The sequence below is a fragment of the Erythrolamprus reginae genome, chromosome 11 (genome assembly GCF_031021105.1).
Source record: "Erythrolamprus reginae isolate rEryReg1 chromosome 11, rEryReg1.hap1, whole genome shotgun sequence".
NCBI classification, from domain to species: Eukaryota; Metazoa; Chordata; class Lepidosauria; order Squamata; family Dipsadidae; genus Erythrolamprus; species Erythrolamprus reginae.
In genome coordinates, this window is record NC_091960.1 from 28,772,260 (window position 1) to 28,796,227 (window position 23,968).

At 44.8% G+C, this 23,968-nt stretch overlaps 1 protein-coding gene across 1 annotated transcript in view; it reads left to right on the plus strand.

Moving 5' to 3' along the window:
* PSMB2 (proteasome 20S subunit beta 2) overlaps positions 1 to 21,400 on the plus strand; it is a 41,225-nt gene extending 19,825 nt beyond the window's left edge. The window contains exons 4-6 of the mRNA XM_070764832.1: positions 14,529 to 14,691; positions 16,711 to 16,760; positions 21,185 to 21,400. Coding sequence (XP_070620933.1) covers positions 14,529 to 14,691; positions 16,711 to 16,760; positions 21,185 to 21,292 — 321 coding nt within the window. The 3' untranslated portion in view covers positions 21,293 to 21,400. The remainder of the gene's footprint in view (positions 1 to 14,528; positions 14,692 to 16,710; positions 16,761 to 21,184) is intronic.
* Positions 21,401 to 23,968: the final 2,568 nt, after the last annotated feature.

A 23,968-nucleotide genomic window follows, 5' to 3' on the forward strand; every position in this document is an offset into this window, starting at 1 on the left:
CTGGCTTGCAAACTCTTTCATTGTTGCTCTCTCCAAATAAGGTTTTTTTAAAGCCCAACCGGGGGATAAAATAATGTTCTGAAACTGACCAGACTAAGGATGCTAGCCTCCCCGAGTTTGCGGAGAGGGGCGGCATATAAATCCAATGAAATGAAATGAAATATATGAATATCTGATAAGCAGAATCTTTTCACTATTTTTCTCCCCCAAAACTTCATAGGTTTCTTTTTTGGCCTGTTGAATAATAATCTTAGACTCCAGTGCATCTTATACTCTGAAAAATACGGTAGTTTACGAGATTATGCATTAAAAAAAAAGCTGAGCTTTTATAATCCTTTTGGAGGATGCTTGATCGGATGACTTGAAGCCATCAGTGAATATAAAATTGATAGAATATAGATAAAGGTAATAAAGACAAAGCTATCAGCATAGATAAAGTTAAGATTTTCCCCCTTCCTTCATTGTGCATCAGCTTACAGTGGGTTGAATCTCATTGGCTTTCTGTACATTCTGTCTGTCTGTCTCTCTGTCTGTCTTTGTTGGTTTGACTTTTATGCCGCCCCCTCCAGAATTTTTCTCTTTTCCACAAATTACCGTTCCCTCCCAACTAGATATTGTATATATAATATAATATACAGTGATCCCTCGATTATCGTGAGGGTTCCGTTCCAAGACCCCTCGCGATAATCGATTTTTCGCGATGTAGGGTTGCGGAAGTAAAAACACCATCTGCGCATGCGCGCCCTTTTTTCCCATGGCCGCGCATGCGCAGATGGTGGAGTTTGCGTGGGCGGCGGGGAAGACCCAGGGAAGGTTCCTTCGGCCGCCCAGCAACTGATCTGCTCGGCAGCGCAGCAGCAGCGAGCAGACGAAGATCGGGGTTTCCCCGCCGCCCACGCAAAGGGGAAACCCCGATTCGGCTCCTCGCTGCGCTGCCGAGCAGATCAGCTGCTGGGCGGCCGAAGGAACCTTCCCTGGGTCTTCCTCGCTGATGCCCCCGCTCGCCCGCCGCCCGCCGCCCGCCAGCAAGAGGGGGAGAGATAGAGAAAGAGAGAGAAGGAAAGAAAGAGATGAGAGAGGGAGGAAGAGAGTGTGAGAGAGGAAGAAGCAAGATAGAGAAAGAGAGAGAGAAAGAAAGATGAGAAAGGAAGGAAGAGAGTGACGTCATCGGGTGGAAAAAATCACGATATAGCGTTTCGCGAAGAACGAGATCGCGAAAATCGAGGGATCACTGTATACCGTATAATGATATAATACTAAATGTCCCTGTCAAGATTTTTAAGATCCATAAGGTACTTTCCTCTGCTATTAATGCTATCCTTTCCTTTTCTCAGTCCTTAAGAAGTCATTTTTCAATGGCTGTTTTCTACTTGGGAACTTAATGCTGTATGAATTTAAGCAGGCTTTCTCTTTCTGGGCCGTTTGCTTGCCAATTCGTGACCCATGTGTCTTTTAGATTCCCACAAGACAAATGCTAACTTTTCCACAATCTGGAATGTTGCAAATTGTCAGCCCTCCCAAGTAAACCAGACAGGAAACATGCCCAGATGAGCCAATTTCTATTTGTAAGGCTGTTTAAAAGAATCTTGCAAGTCTGAAAATACAAATCTCCTACCATCTCCTTTAATAGCCTGATCCATTAAGACGGCGTCTTCCTAGGTTTCTTTTTTGGCCTGTTGAATAATTGTGGGCTCTACTTCCTCTTGTCTGATAGTTCACTTGGCAGAATCTCTTCCCCTGGTCCCTCAAGGTCATCCCCACACTCCATCACACGAAATTTAGAGAGTTTGCACTATAAGACATACATAATAACAGCAGCAGCAACAACAACAATAATAATAAATTAGATTTGTATGCCGCCCCTCTCCGCAGACTTGGGGCTGCTCACAACAATAATAAAAACAATGTGCAATGTAACAAATCTAATATTTAAAAGAAAGCATCTAAAAACCCGTCATTTAAAAAACCATACAACACAAGCATACCATACATGTCTCAATTCCCCCATGCCTGGCGATATATCAATATCAACTTTATTTGATTAGTCAATCGACCATATCAAAGCGAGAAAAAGGACCACATCGGTCGTCATTAAACTGTGACTGGTTAAAATACAATAAAATTGGCTAAAATAGAGGGAATTTGAATAAATAATAAGTTAAAATGCAGTATAATATGCTAAAATTGAGTAGTAAAACATGAGAATATAACTCGTGCAAAGGATTATATTAAACAAATGTAAGATACTGATATAAAATATTCTTAAGTGAGTTCATCTCCTTTGCATGCCACCCCAATATGTTCTATAAAACGTATTCTCATCTGAACAGCCCTGACTATAAACTTAGCGGTTCTAGGTGGGTCTTCCCCCACTCCCCCCCCCCACACCAAAAAAGTGGGCAGAAATGTCTGTATATCTTATGGAGCGAATATTGTGTCATAGAACGGGCTGCAGCGGGCGGGGGGACAATTGGTGCAAGGACAGGCAGTGGTGACAAACAATCAGCCTCCCGGTATACCGCTGATCACTGTTCCAGATGGCATGGATCACTGTCGCCTGTTTTAGCCACTACTGCTCGCCACGTTGGTGGCGACAGGTGGCAGTGATAGGCAGCAGCGATCCCCGCCTGGAACAGCTATTGGCAGTATTCCGGGACGATGATCCAACTGCCAATAGGCGGCAATAAGCGGAGGCGATAGATAGCAACAGAATAGACACGAGTGCCGGGAGGAAAAAAAATCCATTATGGGGACAGCCTCACAAAATACAGTGGTGCCTCGGTTCTCGACCACAATTCGTTCCAGAAGTGTGGTGGGGAACCGATTTGGTCTAGTACCGAATTAATTTATCCCATAGGAAATAATGGAAATGGATTTAATTGGTTCCCAGCCCCTGTTGACTCCCTGGGAACCAATTAAATCTATTTTCTTTATTTCCTATGGGATAAAAAATCTGAGGAGCGCTATAGTCTAAGCACTCCAAGCTGCAGGAAGGGTGGGGGCGGCTGCAATACCGACAGCTTCGGGGGTCTCCTTTCCTCAGTGCTTCGTCTTCTACCTGTAGGCAGCTGCACCAACTTTCTCTTCCCGACGGCGGCAACAGCGGTGGCTTCCCTTCGAGAGCAACAGCGCCGGGAACGTCACGTGATGAAGGGAAGCCGCCGGAACCATCTCAGCAGTTGCCACCGCTCCAGCAGCTTGCCTTCATTGTGTGACGTTCCTGACGCTGTTGCTCTCGAAGGGAAGCCGCCGCCGTTGCCGCCATCGGGAAGGAGAAAGTTGGTGCAGCTGCCTACAGGTAGAAGACGAAGCACTGAGGAAAGGAGACCCCCGAAGCTGCCGGTATTGCAGCCGCCCCCGCCGGTAACATTTCGGATAACTAACAAAATTTTCTGTGGCTGTTCGGTATCCGAATTTTTGTTTGGATGCCGAAGGAAATTTTTGCTGAAAATTTTGTTCCATATCTGAAATGTACGACAACCAAGGCATTCGAGAACCGAGGTACCACTGTATTTCTACAGAAGAAATTTCTTCGGTAGTTTCAAGAGCTTTTGGATGAAACGATATAGAGTTTCCTGCCTGATCAGGAGGTTGGACTAGAAGATCTCCAAGGTCCCTTCCAGCTCTGTTGTTCTGTATAACAGCATGTTATAAGAGGCAACTGAGGATAAGTCTTAAAAGGTTTAGAGTAAAAGCCATGCAAGATTTTCATGGCCGAAACAAAACAATTTTTTGTTTTCTTGTTTTCCTCCCCCGAAATCTAGGCGCCTCTTATGGTCTGGAGTGTCTAATGGTGCAAAAAATACGGTATGTCCCAGAAGCTAAAAAAATTGGCAAGACCATGAAATAGAAAGCAAAATAATATTACATTTATTTATGTTTATAATATAATTAATTATATGCACTTATTATAATTACTCAAAGTATAATACAAGTGATTTGCCCATGTTTGGGCTTAGAATTATAACGCACAAAAAGTGCCTACTTTTTGAAGAGGTGGGAGGCAACACAGTGCAAGATTTTTTTTACCTCTTCTTAAAAAACATTTTCTACTTAAGAAACTGAGCCCGGACAATTTCCCAGGAAATTTGAGAGTGGCACGAAGGCCCAGCCAGTTTCCTGCCATTCCCCCTTTAAACCCAGCCATCTTGGGCTTTTCTGGGCTGCCCGAGGAGCCTTTCAGTGGCGCTTAAGGAGGCTTTGGCAGTCGAGAGCGAACAAAGCATTTTCCTTTCTTTGGGAGCTTGGAGAGGGAATAAACCACTTCGCTGTGGTGACTCCCTCGCGCTGCCTCCTGGAGCGTCTGGGTGCGGAAAGGCAAAAGGGGTCACTTCGCCCCGGCTGGAACAACTCGGCTTCAGCCAAACCATGGGGTCACCCCAGTGAAGGAAAGGCGCCAGCTACAAATGGGCGAGCGAGAGGAGAGGAGAGCCCTTCAACATGGGAAGGAACAGGAAGCAGGTAGCCGCAACAGTCGCCTTTTGGTCCCCCCTCTTTGCCTGGGTTTCTCTCTCTGGCGTAGTGTATGGGTGGCAGCCTCGCACCGGGTGTATGGGAGGCGCGTGCTCCTCCTCGCTGCCTCAGAGTCCCCCCCTTTTTAAGTCTTAAGTTTTGGATTTTTTTGATTCCCCTCACCTCCTCTTCTTCCTCCTCCTCCCCCCACCCAAATTCTGAACTTTATATTTCTTTCTTAATGAGTTTGCACGCATTATTTGCTTTTACATCGATCCCTATGGGAAAAATTGCTTCTCCTTACAAACTTTTCTACTTAAGAACCTAGTCAGGGAACGAATTAAGTTCTTAAGTAGAGGGACCACTGTACTTATAAACACCTGTAACTAAGGGACTGAAGCAGCAAAAGACCCTTGTTGCCCCAAACCCATTGATAATCTGTGGGCATCTTGTCAGCCAGGGTATGCTTTTACATGTTGTGCATGTCCCGTTGTTTCATCACAAATCCAGAGAATTTTTTATTTAAGTTGGTTCTTGCTAGTTTTGCACAGTGAGTCATTTGAGTCCCTGGAAACCGAGTGGGATCTGCATCTCTTGCGACCTCTCCGCGGCACTAGACCCCATAGAGCTCCATGGTTCAACGAGGAGCTCCGGGAGTTGAAACGCCAGAAGAGACGTCTGGAGAAGCGATGGAGGAAGAGTAAGACTGAATCCGATCGAACACTTGTAAGAGCTTTTATTAAGACTTACAAAGTGGCTCTCAAGGCGGCAAGATGCGCGTATCATGCCGCCTTGATTGCATCAGCGGAATCTCGCCCGCCCGCTCTGTTTAGGGTGACCCGCTCCCTTCTTAATCCGGGGGGGGGGGGAGAGTTGGGCACCGGACCAGAATATCTCCGGGACCGCCTTCTGCTGCACGAATCCCAGCGACCGGTTAGGTCCCACAGAGTTGGCCTTCTCCGGGTCCCGTCGACTAAACAATGTCGTCTGGCGGGACCCAGGGGGAAGAGCCTTCTCTGTGGTGGCTCCGACCCTCTGGAACCAGCTCCCCCCAGAGATTAGGATTGCCCCCACCCTCCTTGCCTTTTGCAAACTCCTTAAAACCCACCTCTGCCGTCAGGCCTGGGGGAATTGAAACATCTCCCCCTTGCCCATGTAGTTTTGGTCTATGATTGATTGTGTGCTTGTTTTTTATATATATTGGGGTTGCTTTTATGGACTTTTTAACTTAAAACTGTAAATTAGATTGCTAAATATTAGATTTGTTACTATGTACTGTTTTTGCCATTGTTGTGAACCGCCCCGAGTCTGCGGAGAGGGGCGGCATATAAATCCAATAAATCTAATCTAAAATCTAATCTAATCTAATCTTTGGAAATACAGTTCCTTCCAAATACAAATAAGCAGTTCTGCATTTTCTTTGGTCCTTGTCTTCCTATTTATCTCTGAGAATGCAAGGGTGGCTGTTGAGGTTGCATAAAGAATTGCAGGGTGCCGTCCCCCTCTTTCCCAACACGGGCATTGCCATTCTCCAGTCAAATGTATGTAGCTTCTTATGAAACATTTAATTATAGATGGCTCAGCCTGGCCTGGGTCCAAAGGGAGGTTATCGGCTCCTTGCTGATTGTCCACGCTTGGTGGGATGCCTTCCTCGCACCCTTATTTCCTTCACTTCCTCTCGCTTTGGCTTCCACCAGATGTCGCATGCCACTCTCTCCCCCCCCCCCATCATTTGTCACCAATTTTGCTGTGTGTGTTGGTGGCATAGTTGTCACTACTGTTCTTTCCAGTTGTAAATGTTGAAGGATGTCACGCTCTTTCTAATCACTTTGTTGTTATTTTAAATCAGAATAATGGGGTAGAGAGTGCAGTCCCTTCCCCCATATTTCCTGCTTTGACATTATTTCTAAATTCTCTGCCTGAATCTTCCCTTTTAACCTGCCCGCCCACAAGTTGCAATTTTCTTAGCTGCCCTTATCAATCGCTGTAATTATAACTTGTAATTATAAAATCTAAAGTGGATCTTAAATGTTTGTTGCTAGGGTTCACAGTTTACAGGCAGGGAGCAATATTTAATTGAGGTTTCAGTTGTTACTCAGCTACAACACCCTGAGGACCAGCTATATTTTTTTCCCAGCAAGTCAACACATACTCACCTTGTCAGCAAAGGCAGACCAGATGTCAGGCGCAAGAAGTCAGGAACCAGGATAGAATTGAAAAGTCGAATTTCCGCAAAGTAGAGATGCAGAAGTAAATATACTATTTTTGGCTATAAACAGTATCACAAGCCTTCCCTTAACACTTTAAACCCATAAATTATAATTTCCCATTCCCTTAGCAACCATTTAGATTATTACTCACCATGTTTATTCATTAAAGTTTATTAAAAAAATCTATTAAAGGCGGACAAAAGTTTGGCGATGACATATAACGTCATCAGGCGGGAAAAGCCATGGTATAGGGGAAAAAACCCGCAAAGTATTTTTTCATTAATATTTTTGAATATTATACCGTGGTATAGACTTTTCGCAAAATTCGAACCCGTGAAAATCGAGGGGACACTGTACTACAAGTTTATTTCATGCTATACACAAGAACCTGAACTACTGATGCTGTGGTCTCCAAACCTTTGGGCCAGGAACTGGTTCCATGCACCGGAGGAGACCTTGTTTTGCCTACTGCCTATATACCAGGGATGGGGCTTCACTTGTTTGCGCACCCCAGTTGCTGGCATACCATGCACTTGTGCCAGTCCACGGAGTGGGGGCTAGGACCTCTATACAGTATTGTACAAAATCTCACGAGAGGACGCGCAGACCCATGGGATTTGGGTGATTTCTTCTTGTGAGATTTCTTCTCATGAGATTTACTGCATGTGCAGAAGCCAAATCTCTCTCCAACCCACAGGCATACGCTAGTCGCCCAGAGCTGTGCATGCATCACCACAGGTAGCAGAGGTAAGTTGCAACCCCTGCCTGACTGTACTAATGGTCAAGGCAAATTGGCATCAGATAGCAGTTGGTGGACTTTAGGGGGTGGTGGTGGACTTAGATCCCTTATAGGGGCATAAAGACTAAACCAGTGAGTGCCCAAACCAAAACACAAGCATGCGCACTGGCTAGCTGGTCTTTGCACAAAGACCAAAGACCAGCAATCCAGCATGTGCAAAGAGCAGCTGGCTGGCGCACATGCATGCGCTGGAAACCACAGAGGGGACTTGGCGTGCCACAGGTTTGCCATCGTGGCTCTAATTTTTTGGTGTGTTTGACCCTGCCCTCAAGCTTAGCCTGGTCATCTCCTACCTCAGAAGCAAGTAAATAAAGCTCATGCCAAGGGTACAGGGGAACAGCAGGGAGCTTCTATAACTACATAATCTAGATTTATATACAGTGATACCTCGTCTTACAAACTTAATTGGTTCCAGGACGAGGTTCTTAAGGTGAAAAGTTTGTAAGACGAAACAATGTTTCCCATAGGAATCAATGGAAAAGCGATTAATGTGTGCAAGCCCAAAATTCACCCCTTTTGCCAGCCGAAATGCCCATTTTTGTGCTGCTGGGATTCCCCTGAGGCTCCCCTCCATGGGAAACCCTACCTCTGGATTTCCATTGCCAGCGAAGCGCCCATTTTGCGCTGCTGGGATTCACCTGCTGGGATTCCCCTGCAGCATCACAAAAACACGGAAGTCTGGAGGTGGGGTTTCCCATGGAGGGGAGCCTCAGGGGAATCCCAGCAGTGCAAAAACGGGTGCTTCGCTGGCAATGGAAGTCTGGAGGCAGGGCATCCAAGTGGCGGCGGTGGGTTTGTAAGGTGAAAATGGTTTGTAAGAAGAGGCAAAAAAATCTTAAACCCTGGGTTTGTATCTTGAAAAGTTTGTATGACGGGGTGTTTGTAAGACGAGGTATCACTGTATATCCCCTTTCCTCAAGTGGTACATATTGTCTTGATCTGGGCTCATTTATGTTTTCTTCCTTTCCAGGCAAAAAACATTTAACTGACATCCTTCCTTACTTTAGAACACTTCAGTTACCTCTTGTTCGGCTTTGCATTGTAGTCCGAATAATGCTTTGAAAGGGAAAGCGGGCATCCTTCTCCAGCCTTGTGTCTTCCAACTACCAAATTCCCACCCCCCCACTCTCCTGCCTGTCAGGATTAGACATATCCTGGGGTAATATCTCAATGCAGAAGGAAGGCCTACATAGAGAATGCTGAGTCATTCTGAGGCAATTAAGCATGAGGCAACCTCATCCGGTGAAAAATATTTAAATATGCAAGAGCTCTCTGTTCATTCTCTCTGATATCTGATCCTGCTCTGTGTGAAGTGTGCTCTGAAGTTGCTGTATTGATCTATTGGTTCCTGTGAGTTATTGTAACTGAGATAGTTGTAGTAATACTAATGAGATACTAGTGTAATGTATGTACAGTGGTACCTCAAGATACTAACCCCTCGTCTTACGAACAACTCGTGATACGAACCCGGGGTTCAGAAAAATTTTGCCTCTTCTTACGAACTTTTTTCGAGTTACGAACCGGCATTCGGAGATTGCTGGGAAGCCGCGCGGCTGTTTTAAAAGGTGACAGCCGGGCGGCGGGGCTTCCCAGAAGCCTCCCGAACGCCGGTTCGTAACTCGAACAAAGTTCGTAAGAAGAGGCAAAATTTTTCTGAACCCCGGGTTCGGTTCGGGAGGTTGCTGGGAAGCCCCCCAGCCCGGCTGTCACCTTTTAAAACAACTGCGCGGCTTCCCAGCTGTCTCCCGAAGCCGAACGCGGAAGTTCGGCTTTGGCGTTCGGCTTCAGGAGACAGCTGGGAAGCGGCGCGGCTGTTTTAAAAGGTCGCAGCCGGCCTGGGGGGCTTCCCAGCACCCCACGGACCCGGGTTCGGGGGGGGTGCTGGGAAGCCCCCCAGGCCGGCTGTCACCTTTTAAAACAGCCGCGCGGCTTCCCAGCAGTCGCCGAAAGCCGTTTTTTGGCGGGGTTTTTTTTTGGTTGCACGGATTAATTGACTTTACATTGTTTCCTATGGGAAACAATGTTTCGTCTTACGAACCTTTCATCATACGAACCTCCTCCTTGCACCAATTAAGTTCGTATCTGTTCTGTCTGGGTGCCCCCAGACTTCAACACCAACTGGAAAAAGCAGCCAGACACGCTGGTAAAAGCAAAAGCACTTTATAGTTTGAAAAATAAACACAGAGAAAAACCTGTTCTTCCCAACAGGCAGGCTATGAGACTTCACAGCAGAGTCCTGATGGCCAGACAATACAGCAGACTTCTTGCTGGCACACCCACCACTGTAGAGAATAAGACCCACACCTTTCCCCCCCAAGGTTTCAGTATTCAAAGTCACAAACCAGAATTCCAAGACGCCAAAGATCACAGCCAGGTCCCAGGACTCCCAAAGATAATACTCCACAAGCCAGGAAGGGTGGGTCTGCCTTTTCAGCCTTTCCAGAAAGCACCACACCCAAACCCAGCTGTTGCCTCTTTAGTGCTGAAAGTACCTGGCTAATTGTCCCCTTCGTTGTGTTGCTCTTCTCTGCCGGAGATCGATGATTGCTTGTGCATTTTCATCTAAGGAATCCAGGCTGCTTGCTGGGGAGAGCTCCCCCTCGGGGGACTCTGGCTGTCCTCCCTCTCCCTCAGCCTGAGATTCCTCCTCCCCGTCTGCCTGAACCTCCTGTTCCTCATCCTCCCCCTCTGAGCAGGAAGCCGGCAGAGGATCAGCCGTTCCCTGAGGGGCCTCAGACGGAATCACAACAGTATCACGAGGTATTACTGTATAGTAAAGTAGAAAACAGTTAGTGCTGTAAATAAGAAGTAAATATATTTTTCCAAGACTTCCTACTCCTGCTGTGTTTCATTGAAGACTTCAGCTCCATATCTATTGTTCTGTGGCTGGCTGGTTGTTTGGTTAGCTGGTTGGGCTGGTTTGCTGCTTGGGCTGGCCAGCTTCCGAAAGCGCAGCTCTGATACTGGCCTTCCGGAAGGCTTTAAAAACTCATCTTTGCCAGCAGGCTTGGGGCCATTGAGCTCCAACATCTTGCTCCATCCGTCAGTATGGTTGTGATATGAATGAGGGAGGTTGTATGATTTTATAACTTGGGTTTTTTTAGATCAGTTTTATAGTTGGACTCAGAATTGTTTTTGTAAAACCAAAATTTGGTTTTTTTTTAATGTGAGCTGCCATAAACAAACAAACAGATAATAAATATGGTCACTGGAATTTAAATTAAGAATGAAACAAGATGACTCTAAAGTGTGCAATAGGGTTGATATTCCTGGAGGCGTCTGTAATATGGTAAATGATTTAGCTTTACTAGATAAATGGTCTAAGCAATGGAAACTGCAGTTTAATGTTTCCAAATGTAAAATAATGCACTTGGGGAAAAGGAATCCTCAATCTGAGTATTGTATTGGCAGTTCTGTGTTGGCAAATACTTCAAAAGAAAAGGATTTAGGGGTAGTGATTTCTGACAGTCTCAAAATGGGTGAACAGTGCAGTCAGGCGGTAGGGAAAGCAAGTAGGATGCTTGGCTGCATAGCTAGAGGTATAACAAGCAGGAAGAGGGAGATTATGATCCCACTATATAGAATGCTGGTGAGACCACATTTGGAATACTGTGTTCAGTTCTGGAGACCTCACCTACAAAAAGATATTGACAAAATTGAACGGGTCCAAAGACGGGCTACAAGAATGGTGGAAGGTGTTAAGCATAAAACGTATCAGGAAAGACTTAATGAACTCAATCTGTATAGTCTGGAGGACAGAAGGAAAAGGGGGGACATGATCGAAACATTTAAATATATTAAAGGGTTAAATAAGGTCCAGGAGGGAACTGTTTTTAATAGGAAAGTGAACACAAGAACAAGGGGACACAATCTGAAGTTAGTTGGGGGAAAGATCAAAAGCAACATGAGAAAATATTATTTTACTGAAAGAGTAGTAGATCCTTGGAACAAACTTCCAGCAGACGTGGTAGATAAATCCACAGTAACTGAATTTAAACATGCCTGGGATAAACATATATCCATCCTAAGATAAAATACAGAAAATAGTATAAGGGCAGACTAGATGGACCATGAGGTCTTTTTCTGCCGTCAGACTTCTATGTTTCTATGTAATAATATTTATATTAAGATGGACCTCTGTAACTCTCTGTAAATTTTACCTTTAAACTTATTAAACTTATACTCTCCTTTCCCCTCCCCCCTTTTTGATTTTGTACACCCTTCTCCCCCTTCCCTTTTTATAAAACTAATAAATTATATTTTTTTAAAATCAATCATTCAATTAGTCACCAAACCCCCAGCTCCCCAGCCAGCGTGGCCACCCTTGCTAAGGAATTATCACACCATAGTCCTACACAGTAGGATCTTGGTGCCTTGTCCCCAGTTTGTCTCTAAGGAATGTCACAAATGTTGCTTTTGTAATCGCTCCTGTTTATTTTTGGATAACCCACTTTTCTATTCAAAATAAATACCTTGTGTATCCAGTCATACTTGCCCATTAAGAATTCTATTCTATTCCATTCCATTCCATTTTGTAGTCTAGTCAAGTCTAGTCTAGTCTAGTCCAGTGTAGTCCATTACTTCTATTCTATTCTATTCTATTCTATAGATAAAGTAGTTGAAAACAAAACACTAAAATAATTAAAAAGAAGCAACGCCCCCACCCCCAGCAAAAGACGTGCAATTTCTCTCCCCCACCCCAAAATATATCAATCAGTTTGCTTTCAAAGCTACATCTTAGTTTCTTTCCCAAAGTTGAGGGTAAAACACGGGGAGCACCCCACCCTCATCCCCCCATGCCTCAACCCAATTAAATGTTGAAATTCACGACGTCTTTAAAAATGCCTTAGCGGTAGAAGTGCTTGCCTTGACAGGTTCAGGAGAAGATAATTTCTTTACGAATTGATGGGGCTTGTTGCATATATCTGTTATGCAATGGGATGCTGTTGCTGCATTGCATCAGAGCTGCTGGTGTGTAGCAGTTCTACCTTATGGAAATGTACCCAGCTTAGTAACAAGACCACGGGTAAATTAAATTTATGACTGGCATCAGATGAGAGCAGAAGGTCATTTGGGGACAGCTTCTGTCCTAACGTGTAGCTCCCCATGTCTGTACTTCTCCATACAAACTAGGGGAAAAATGAAAAGAGGCACAAGAAAGCACTTGGGGGTGCCTTCTGCAGTCCCCTCTACCCAACCAGCCTCCCCAATCAAGTTGCTGCACAGCTGTCTGGCTCTAATTAGCCTGTGCATCATTTATGTATGTATGCTTTGACATCTGACACACACACACACGGCTCAAAGTTGGCATCTAGAAGCCATGTTTGTGGTCCGGAACTTGATTCGCCAATTACAGTAGAACTTTGTGTTGACGGTTTCTAGATGTGCAAGATGCTTAGGTGTAAATAAAGGAGTGTTAACGCAGGCTAATTAATGCAAAACTGAGTAGCAGCTTTCCATCCTAAACCCTTCTAACATTTCTCCCCTATTTCTTTCGGCAAATAATCTCTTATTGGCAGAGTCTGATGGTTCAATAATATCTTAAAAGGGACATATTCTCCTGGCTAGAGGTGAGAAACCTTTAGCCATGGAATCTACTCCGAAGTTTCATGGGGCAATTGGTGAAAGTTGGCCAAATTCCTTCTTTTTTTCCAGGAGGGAAATAAGTCTTCAATTATCTGTTTAAAGCTTTTAAAGGAAAGGAGAAAAAAGATCCCAACACATTTATCTCAAAATGGAGATGGGGAGACCTGGAGTAATCAGACTTTTTCTACCCAGTTTTACCTCCTGTCACTTCAATTTTAAGCCCTCTTGCTGCCAGCGTAATAGAAATGGCCACAGTTGTATTTATTACCATAGAGGTGAATCTTAACCATTTCTTGAGTTTTAGGTTGAAATGAGGAAACTTTGCTGCTCCTTTTTTGTAATTCTTTAATTACAAAATAATATCCTTAATATTTTTTAAAGCAGAAGTCTTCAAACTTGGCAACTTTAAGACTTGTGGACTTCAAGTGATGCATTGGTGAGGTTCAAGGTGTTCGGATAATATTCTTTAAAGCAGAGGTCTTCAAACTTGGCAACTTTAAGACTTTAAGACAACAATTCTGGGAATTGAAGTCCATGAGTCTTAAAGTTGTCAAGCTTGAAGACCTCTGCTTTAAAGGAATCACAATCATAAATCTAACTCTATGTTAATGTTAATCTGATTCATTCTTTTTCAGTATGGTGGTACCTCGTGATATGAACCCCTTGTGATATGAACTCCTCGTGATACGAACCCGGGGTTCAGAAATTTTTTGCCTCTTCTTACGAACTTTTTTCGGCTTACGAACCCACCGCAGATCGCAAAATGGCTCTCCGCTGGGTGCCGTTGCCCTGCTGTCACCTTTTAAAACAGCCGGGGGGCATTCTCCCGAACCTGAACTTTTCGGGTTTGGGAGGCCGCCGAGAAGCGCCACCCGGTCGGACATCTTCGTGACGTCAAAGCTCTGCCCATGGAATTCCCTATTGGGATTCCCCACCTCCTTCCCAGCCTCCAAATCGGCCGAAAACGCCGCTGCCGATCGCAAAAATGGCGCTCCGCCGCCCGGCACCGCCCAGCTGTAACCTTCTGAAACAGCCGGGCGCTTCTCAGCAGCCTCCCGAACCCGAACCTGATCTTCGGGAGAACGCCGAGAAGCCCCCCGGCTGTTTCAGAAGGTGACAGCTGGGCAGTGGTGTTTCTCGGTGGCCTCCCGAACCCGAACCTGAAAAGTTCGGGTTCGGGAGAACGCCGAGAAGCCCCCCGGCTGTTTTAAAAGGTGACAGCCGGGCAGCGGTGCCCAACGGAGTGCCGTTTTGCGATTTTTTTTCTTTTTGCACGTATTAATCGCTTTTACATTGTTTCCTATGGGAAACAATGTTTCGTCTTACGAACCTTTCGCCTTACGAACCTACTTCCGGAACCAATTAAGTTCGTAAGACAAGGTATTACTGTATTAACTTTCCCAGAAAATTTGGGTGATATCACACTTTATCTCAAGGCAACATGGTTTATTGACACATCCTTCCCCTTGGTTTTGTTGCAGAGTCCTTATCATGTCAACCTGCTCCTCGCTGGCCACGATGAACATGATGGTCCTGCCCTTTATTACATGGATTATCTTGCCTCTTTAGCTAAAGTCCCCTTCGCAGCCCATGGCTATGGAGCGTTTCTCACGCTCAGCATTCTTGACCGCTACTATAAACCAGGTGAGTTTGACAGACAGTGAAGCAGAAGTTTTCATCTTTATAAAGCACATGTTTATCCATTTGAGATTTGTGGAAGGCTGGTTTGGTATTGTGTAAGCTAGCTAATCAAAAGTTAAGTACGTAGAGTTCACCAACTTTTCTGGACATTTAGAAGCAGAGTCGCCTTAGACTGTGAAATGGGTGACATAAATTTAAGAATAATAAATTTAACACACTATAACGCTTCTCAAAATCTTTAGAGAACATTCTGTAGACCAGTGATTTTCAACCTTTTTTGAGCCGCGGCACATTTTTTACATTTACAAAATCCTGGGGCACACCACCAACCAAAATGACACAAAATGACACTCTAAGACAATACATATTATACATATTATCTCCCCCTTGTGTGTGTGTGTATACACACTCTTGAACCATTTCCAAAAACAGGTGAGGGCTGTGTTTTTTCCTCTCTTATTCTTTCCAAAAACAGATGAGGGCTGGGAGTTTTCCTCTCTTATTCTTTGGGTGCTTTTTATCATATGCTTTAAATCAAGAGTCACTTCTCTCTTTTGTTTCTCTCTCTTTCCTTTCATTCTCCGCCTCAGTCATTTTCTCATTTATTTATTTTCTCTCATTTCTCTCTCCCTTCCTCTCCTCTCTCTTTCTTACTTTCTCTCTCTCACTCACTCACTCTTTCTCTCTTGCTTTCTCTCTCTCTCTTTCTCTCACACCCTCTCTTTTTTTCTCTCTTTCTCTCTCTCTCTCTCTCTTGCTTTCTTTCTCTTTCTCTCTCCCCTCTCGCGGCACACCTAACCATGTTCCGCGGCACACTAGTGTGCCACGGCACACTGGTTGAAAAACACTGCTGTAGACTTTGGTAACATAAAATCCTCCCCATTTCCCTAAATAATTTTTTGTAGGTTCCAGATTCTAAAATCCAGATTTTTTGTTAAAAAAAAATCAGAGATAGTTTGTTTATATCCTGCCTTTATTAGGACATTATAAGTAAGGGGGGCAGCATACACATCACACATTCCTCCTCTTATTTTCCCTACAGCAACAACCCTAAGTGATGCGTTGGTGTGAGAGAGAGAGAGGGACTGGCCCAAAGTCTCCCATCTTGGCTTTCATGGCTAAGATGGGACTTGAACTCACAATCGCCCGCTTTCTAGTCGAATGCCTTAACCATTACTAGAGCAAACTGGCTCTGGTTTCAACCCAGTGTGTGCTGGGTTGGTTGCCCTTGGCTCTTCTGTATGAAATGTTTGCTCAAAGTAACTTGACATCCCGCAGAATTCAGTGGGATGTACGTCCAGCTAATTCAGTCTGCATAAAGCATTAAAAAAGACAATGTGTACGACGTTTCTTTTAAGCTGTTTAAGATGTTCTTGGCTGCCTTTTCCTTCTTAAAGCTCCTCCCAACCCCCCCCCCCCTCCCTGCCTGTCATGGAGCCAAATTATACACATACACACACGGACGCACAAACACACCGCCTTCTCCCATATTTTTGTCCCACTTTGTTGTTCTCAGCACGGACGAAGCTTTCTTCTGAAATGTTAGAATAGCCGAGGCACTCTGCACACGTGCCACTTCCATTGTTAAAAACCCAACGCCCAACAGGGAGCGAAGCACTAAAAGGTCTGCGGAAGAACACCTCCTCGCCTCCCTCGAGGGTTTCGCAGCCAAGCATGGACAGATGGGGCTAATTTAAAGCCGTAATAAGCTCAAGAAGGCTGCGGTGCCCGGTCTCTCCGAGCCCCTGGCCGTGGGAGGCAGAACTCTGCCGGGTTTCCCATTAATGCAGAACAAATCGATTGGGGACGGCTCGTTGGGCCACAGAGCTGGGGCACAGGTGATCGTCCTTACATGTGGAATGAGTTTTCTGCGAGCTGGGAACGGGACTTCAGTTCCTTTGTGCACCACTGAAAGGCTGTTCGAACTCCACGAAAGAGGGATTTTTTTGGAGGGGGGCGAGGGGGGCTCCTGGACTCGCCACTAATTAAAGCTGTCTGGCGGGGTCTCCTTTCTTCCTTCAGGTATCACCCGTGAAGAAGCGATAGAAGTTCTCAAGAAATGTCTGGAGGAGGTGAGTGACCCCCTCAGCCCAGGAAACCAAGGCAGCATTTGCCTCCCTTTGTTTAGCCAGGGCTTTTGCCTTCTTTACTGCTGCTGCTGAAGTCTTGCAGAAAAAATATTCTTGCTAGTAGGAGGAAGGATTTAGGGGTAGTGATTTCTGACAGTCTCAAAATGGGTGAGCAGTGTGGTCGGGCGGTAGGAAAGGCAAGTAGGATGCTTGGCTGCATAGCTAGAGGTATAACAAGCAGGAAGAGGGAGATTGTGATCCCCTTATATAGAGCGCTGGTGAGACCACATTTGGAGTACTGTGTTCAGTTCTGGAGACCTCACCTACAAAAAGATATTGACAAAATTGAACGGGTCCAAAGACGGGCTACAAGAATGGTGGAAGGTCTGAAGTATAAAACGTATCAGGAAAGACTTCAGGAACTCAATCTGTATAGTCTGGAGGACAGAAGGAAAAGGGGGGACATGATTGAAACATTTAAATATGTTAAAGGGTTAAATAGGGTTCAGGAGGGAAGTGTTTTTAACAGGAAAGTGAACACAAGAACAAGGGGACGCAATCTGAAGTTAGTTGGGGGAAAGATCAAAGGCAACATGAGAAAGTATTATTTTACTGAAAGAGTAGTAGATCCTTGGAACAAACTTCCAGCAGACGTGGTTGGTAAATCCACAGTAACCGAATTTAAACATGCCTGGGATAAACATATATCCATTGTAAGATAAAATACAGGAAATAGTAAAAGGGCAGACTAGATGGACCATGGGGTCTTTTTCTGCCGTCAGTCTTCTATGTTTCTATGAATCTATAAGGCAGCCAGATGTGGAATTGGCTATCAGAGAAGAAACATGTTTTCTTCCTGTCTTCATTTTCTTTATGTCTCCCATATTTAAAAAGAGGAAAAAGAAACACATATCTTGCTATGTTTCGTGCTAATTGCCTGCCCCTCGACCTCTTCTGGCCAAGAGTTTTCCGAGTTTTTCGTCTTATGTTCAGCAAGATTGGGGGGAAGTTTGTTTGTGAGACGGTCCTGGTCTAGCTAAATACAAATCTTTTTAATACTAGCTCCAGAAAAGATGGGATGAGAAACTATTTATTTATTTACCTTTATTTGTTTACCTTTTTATGCTGCCTATTGCTATGTTATGTTAGATTAGATTAGATTAGATTTATTGGATTTATCTGCCGCCCCTCTCCGCAAACTCGGGGCGGCTCACAACAATAATAAAAACAGCACATAATAACAAATCCAATGCCCACCAATCTAATTACAGTTTAAAATGAATAAATTCATAAAACAATCCCAATGTATATAAAAACAGACACACAGTCAATCAATCAATGGCAAAACAACATGGGCAAGGGGGAGATGTTTAGTTCCCCCATGCCTGACGGCAGAGGTGGGTCTTAAGGAGTTTACGAAAGGCAGGGAGGGTGGGGGCAATCCTAATCTCAGGGGGGAGCTGGTTCCAGAGGGTCGGGCCCCCCACAGAGAAGGCTCTTCCCCTGGGTCCTGCCAGACGGCATTGTTTGGTTGACGGGACCCGGAGAAGGCCAACTCTGTGGGACCTAACCGGTCGCTGGGATTCGTGCGGCAGGAGGCGGTCCCGAAGATGTTACTAAGAATCAGAATTCTCTTGGCTGAAGGTGAAATGTTCTGGTTCCTATCGAGAGCCTCTTAAAATGCCATCAGGGCTAGGAAAACCCCAGCTGCCTTCTCAAGTATCAAACTGGCCAAGTAGCTGCTGTCATTCTTTTTTTTTTTCTTACGTATTTTGTTCAAAAAAGTATTTTCTCATAGCTTACGCTGATGAATCTGGTGGTTGATGTACCAATTCTTTACTTCCACGTGAAAGAAGTTTGCCATGTTAAAATGGCCCTTTTCTCTTCTGATTCCTTTGATCCACTTCAGTATATAAGTAAGTTTCTCCTGCAGTTATACCGTCTGTGTCAGTGCTTCTCAACTTTGACAACTTTCAAATGTCCAGACTTCAACTCCCAGAATTCTTCAGCCAGCCAGGGGAGTCGAAACCCACAGATCCGAAAGTTGCCCAGGATGAGAAACACGGTCCTACACACCACCAAATCTAGAAGTGAAGGCACCTTGTTCAGTTTCAAATTGTGCATCATTCCTCCATCTGAAAACATGCAAGTCCCTTGTTTTCTTATCAATCAGCATTGCAGAGAGGACAATACATAGTACTCCACCGTTTAATATAATTTGCAGGACTACATTTTTACCACCGGGCATGAAAGATGCACATGGAATTAAATTATCTGTGTTGAGTACCATCACTTCTCCAACATTTATAAGAGGAGGCTGGGTTTGCTTTATGCCCTTTAGGTGATGATCAATGCTGCTTAAATGGAATTTTCCAAGTGAGCTTCTTAATATGTGAGGAGATGGAACCTGGACTCTTTTCTGGATTCATTCCCCTTGATAGGTTCAAGCTGACTTTAATTTCACAGATGTTTAAATGTGGACCATACAGATACACTGTCGGTGAAATATAAAATGAGACCTTTTCTTAAAAAATTCTGGGAGTTGAAGTCCACAACTCTTAAAGTTGCCATGTTTGAAGACCTCTAGTGTAAAGCAATGTTCCCCAACCTTTTGGACCTCAAGGACTCCTAAATTCATAATCTTAAATCCCGCAGACCACTAATATGATCTGCCTAATGACTGGCTGGATGGCCGTAGCTGTGTGATCATGTGATTGGGTGAGATTGACCAACTTGATGTCACTCACGTTGGGTGCCTTGACGACCTCTACTCACCCCTCCCAGCCACTCCTCTGTCCGCCTGGGGACCTTAGGGCCACAACAGGAAGAATTATTCGAGCTAAGCAGCCATCACGAGAAAGGGCTGGCAGAGCAGCTCAGTTCAAATTGGATCTGACTGAGAAGGAGGCTCAGCAGAAGCACCTCACTGAGGACTAGGAGAATAGGCTTTCCAGGCAGAGGGAAGACCTGCAGGAGTGCAAGGCCAGGTACCGGCGCCTGGAGGCTCAGCAGGCTGAGATGGTCAGCTCGTTCCAGGCCATGAGCCAGTCCCACTGTAACGAAGCCCTCTGGCTCTTCCCTCCAGCCTTCGCCCAAAGCCCCACATCAGGAGGCTGAAGCAGACCCTGTCGGAATTTCTGTCCCCCTCCGACTCACACAAAAAGACCCCGAAGGGAGAGATTCTCTGCAGCAACACAAGCCTTCACTGCACGTATCTGTCCCAGGAACCATAGTTTGAGGACCCCTGATTTAGTGCAATATAAAAAAATGCAAATAATTTTTCTGCGGACCACCAAAATTTTCTCGTGGGTCACCAGTGGTCTACAGACCACCTGTTGGTGACCGCTCTTTGACTCTCACCTTCATTGCACTCCCCTGTGAGTCCTTTTAAAAGAAAAGCAACTTTCCTTGACCGAGCTCGTTCCAGATTCACAGGGGTAGGCGAAGTTGGCTCTTTCTATGACAATTCTGGGAGTTGAAGTCCACATGTCATAGAAGAGCCAACTTTGCCTACCCCTGCCTTAGGACAACAACTCCCAGAATTCCCTGCCTTGGATGGAAATGGTGGTGAGAAACATCTTGTTCTTCCTCCTCTCCATGTTTGCCAAGCACAGATGGAGGACAATTTTTAAAAATGGGTTTATTGCGGTGTGGGTGGGTTACTGGGGTGGTTAGGGCAGTGATTTTCAACCTTTTTTGAGCTGCGGCACATTTTTTACATTTACAAAACCATGGGGCACATTGAGGGGGTGGGGCTAAAAAAAGTTTGGACAAAAAAATTCTCTCACTCTCTTCCTCCCTTTTGCTCTATTTCTCTCTTTCTCCCTCTTTCTCTCCCTTCCTTTTTTTCTCTCTCTCTCCATCCCTCTTTCTTTCTCTCTTCCTTCTTTCCTCTTTTTTGCTCTCTCTCTCTCTCCCTACCTCCCTCTATGTCTTTCTTTCTCCCACCTTCCCTCCCTCTCTTTCTCTCTCTCTCTTACTTTCTTTCTCTCTATTGCTCTCTTGCTTTCTTTCTCTCTTGTTCTCTTTCTCTCTCTCTCTCTTTCTTTCTCTTTCTTTCTGTCTTGTTTTCTTTCTCTCTCTCTCGTTTTCTTTCTCTCTCTGAGTTTCGTGGCACACCTGACCATGTCTCGCGGCACACTGGTTGAAAAACACTGGGTTAGGGCATCAGTGGGAGAAAGAAGCTGAAAGAGGCTCCTGAAAAATAATACAGACCTTAACCTGCAAATGCAAACTTCCAGCAGACGTGGTTGGTAAATCCACAGTAACTGAATTTAAACATGCCTGGGATAAACATATATCAATTGTAAGATAAAATACAGGAAATAGTATAAGGGCAGACCAGATGGACCATGAGGTCTTTTTCTGCCGTCAATCTTCTATGTTGTTTCTATGTTTCTAAATGGGTTTCTCTCCCCCTCTCGCAGATCCAGAAACGCTTCATCTTGAACTTGCCTTCTTTCAACGCCCGGTTTATCGATAAAGATGGTATCCACGAAGTGACCAATGTCCCGCTCCTGAAATCCGTGGCCTGAGTGCGCAGCCTCTTCTTCCTTTGCAGTCTCCGATTCCCTTTTTGTACTTGTTGGAAAACCAGAACGTCTTTAGTTCTGTCTCCAAAGGCAAATAAAGATTTAATCTTTCCTGTTGTTTCTCCCCCCCCTTTTTTAAAAACCTTTTTAATACAGTGATACCTCGTCTTACAAACGCCTCATCATACAAACTTTTCGAGATACAAACCTGGGGTTTAAGATTTTTTTGCCTCTTCTTATAAACTATTTTCACCTTACAAACCCACCGCCACCGCTGGGATGCCCCGCCTCCGGACTTCCGTTGCCACCGAAGCACCCGTTTTTGCGCTGCTGGGATTCCCCCGAGGCTCCCCTCCATGGGAAATCCCACCTCCGGACTTCTGTGTTTTTGTGATGTTGTAGGGGAATCCCAGCAACGCAAAAATGGGCACTTCGCTGGCAACGGATGTCCGGAGGTGGGGTTTCCCAGCGAGGGGAGCCTCAGTGAAATCGCAGCATCGCAAAAACACAGAAGTCCGGAGGTGGGGTTTCCCATGGAGGGGAGCCTTAGGGAAATCCCAGCAGCGCAAAAACGGGCGCTTCGGCTGGCAAAAGGGGTGAGTTTTGGGCTTGCGTGCATTAATCGCTTTTCCATTGATTCCTATGGGAAACATTGCTTCGTCTTACAAACTTTTCACCTTAAGAACCTCATCCCGGAACCAATTGAGTTTGTAAGACAAGGTATCACTGTACTTTTGCAAGATTTTTTGAAATGGTTTCTCATGTGGCGGTTAGGTGTGTGTGTGTGAGAGAAGGAGGGAGTGCTAGCTATTGGCCTATCTGGGTTTTTTTTTTAAAAAGAAAACAAAGTTTAAACATTTGTTTTAAAATTTTAAAATAGCTTTAAATTTTAAAAAATCCATTTAACAGTTGATGTTTCCATGAAATAGAAGTAAACAAGGCTCCCTTAATCAAATTGGTTCGTATCTCCCATTGAAGGACAGATGTCAAACTCGCATTTCACAACATTTCCCCCTTTTTGCAGAGCTGGAGTGGGTGTGGCCTACGTGTGATGTCTCTGGGCTGCGGCCAGGTAGTTTGATACCCCTGTATTTGGAGCCTTGTTTATCAGACTAACAATTGATCAGGTGCAGACACTAACCATTTGTAGCTACTGCAGAATCAATAGCAGAAGCAGGCACCAATCCATCTGGCTCAGCGTGCCCCTAAGCCAGTGTTTCTCAAACTCAGCATCTTCGAGAGGGGTGGACTTCAGCTTCCAGAATTTCCCAGCCAATTCTAGAAATTAAAAACGACACATCTTAAAATTGCTAAGGTTGAGAAACACGGATACATAGTGTAGAACATTACCGTACAACATTAGACATTGAGGCTAAGTTGACAGAAGATGCTACAATAGTCATTTCGGTACATTTTATAAAGCCAGCCATTGTCTTGGGGTAAGTGAATCCTATCCTGTCCTATCCCATCCATCTGTCCGTCCATCCATCCATCCATCTATTGTCTGCCTATCATCCATCCGTCTGTCTAACTTCAGATCGTGCAGAATGCAGCTGCGAGAGCAATCATGGGCTTTCCCAAATATGCCCATGTTACACCAACACTCCGCAGTCTGCATTGGTTGTCAATCAGTTTCCGGTCACAATTCAAAGTGTTGGTTATGACCTATAAAGCCCTTCATGGCACCGGACCAGATTATCTCAGGGACCGCCTTCTGCTGCACGAATCCCAGCGGCCAGTTAGGTCCCACAGAGTGGGTCTTACAGGTTACAAGCGGTGTGCCACAAGGGTCTGTTCTGGGTCCTATTCTTTTTAATATGTTTGTGAGTGACATAGGGGAAGGTTTGGTAGGGAAGGTTTGCCTATTTGCCGATGACTCTAAAGTGTGCAATAGGGTTGATATTCCTGGAGGGGTCTGCAATATGGTAAATGATTTAGCGTTACTAGATAAATGGTCAAAGCAATGGAAACTGCAGTTTAATGTTTCCAAATGTAAAATAATGCACTTGGGGAAAAGGAATCCTAAATCTGAGTATTGCATTGGCAATTCTGTGTTAGCAAAAAACTTCAGAAGAGAAGGATTTAGGGGTAGTGATTTCTGACAGTCTCAAAATGGGTGAGCAGTGTGGTCGGGCGGTAGGAAAGGCAAGTAGGATGCTTGGCTGCATAGCTAGAGGTATAACAAGCAGGAAGAGGGAGATTGTGATCCCCTTATATAGAGCGCTGGTGAGACCACATTTGGAGTACTGTGTTCAGTTCTGGAGACCTCACCTACAAAAAGATATTGACAAAATTGAACGGGTCCAAAGACGGGCTACAAGAATGGTGGAAGGTCTGAAGTATAAAACGTATCAGGAAAGACTTAATGAACTCAATCTGTATAGTCTGGAAGACAGAAGGAAAAGGGGGGACATGATCGAAACATTTAAATATGTTAAAGGGTTAAATAGGGTTCAGGAGGGAAGTGTTTTTAACAGGAAAGTGAACACAAGAACAAGGGGACACAATCTGAAGTTAGTTGGGGGAAAGATCAAAGGCAACATGAGAAAGTATTATTTTACTGAAAGAGTAGTAGATCCTTGGAACAAACTTCCAGCAGACGTGGTTGGTAAATCCACAGTAACCGAATTTAAACATGCCTGGGATAAACATATATCCATTGTAAGATAAAATACAGGA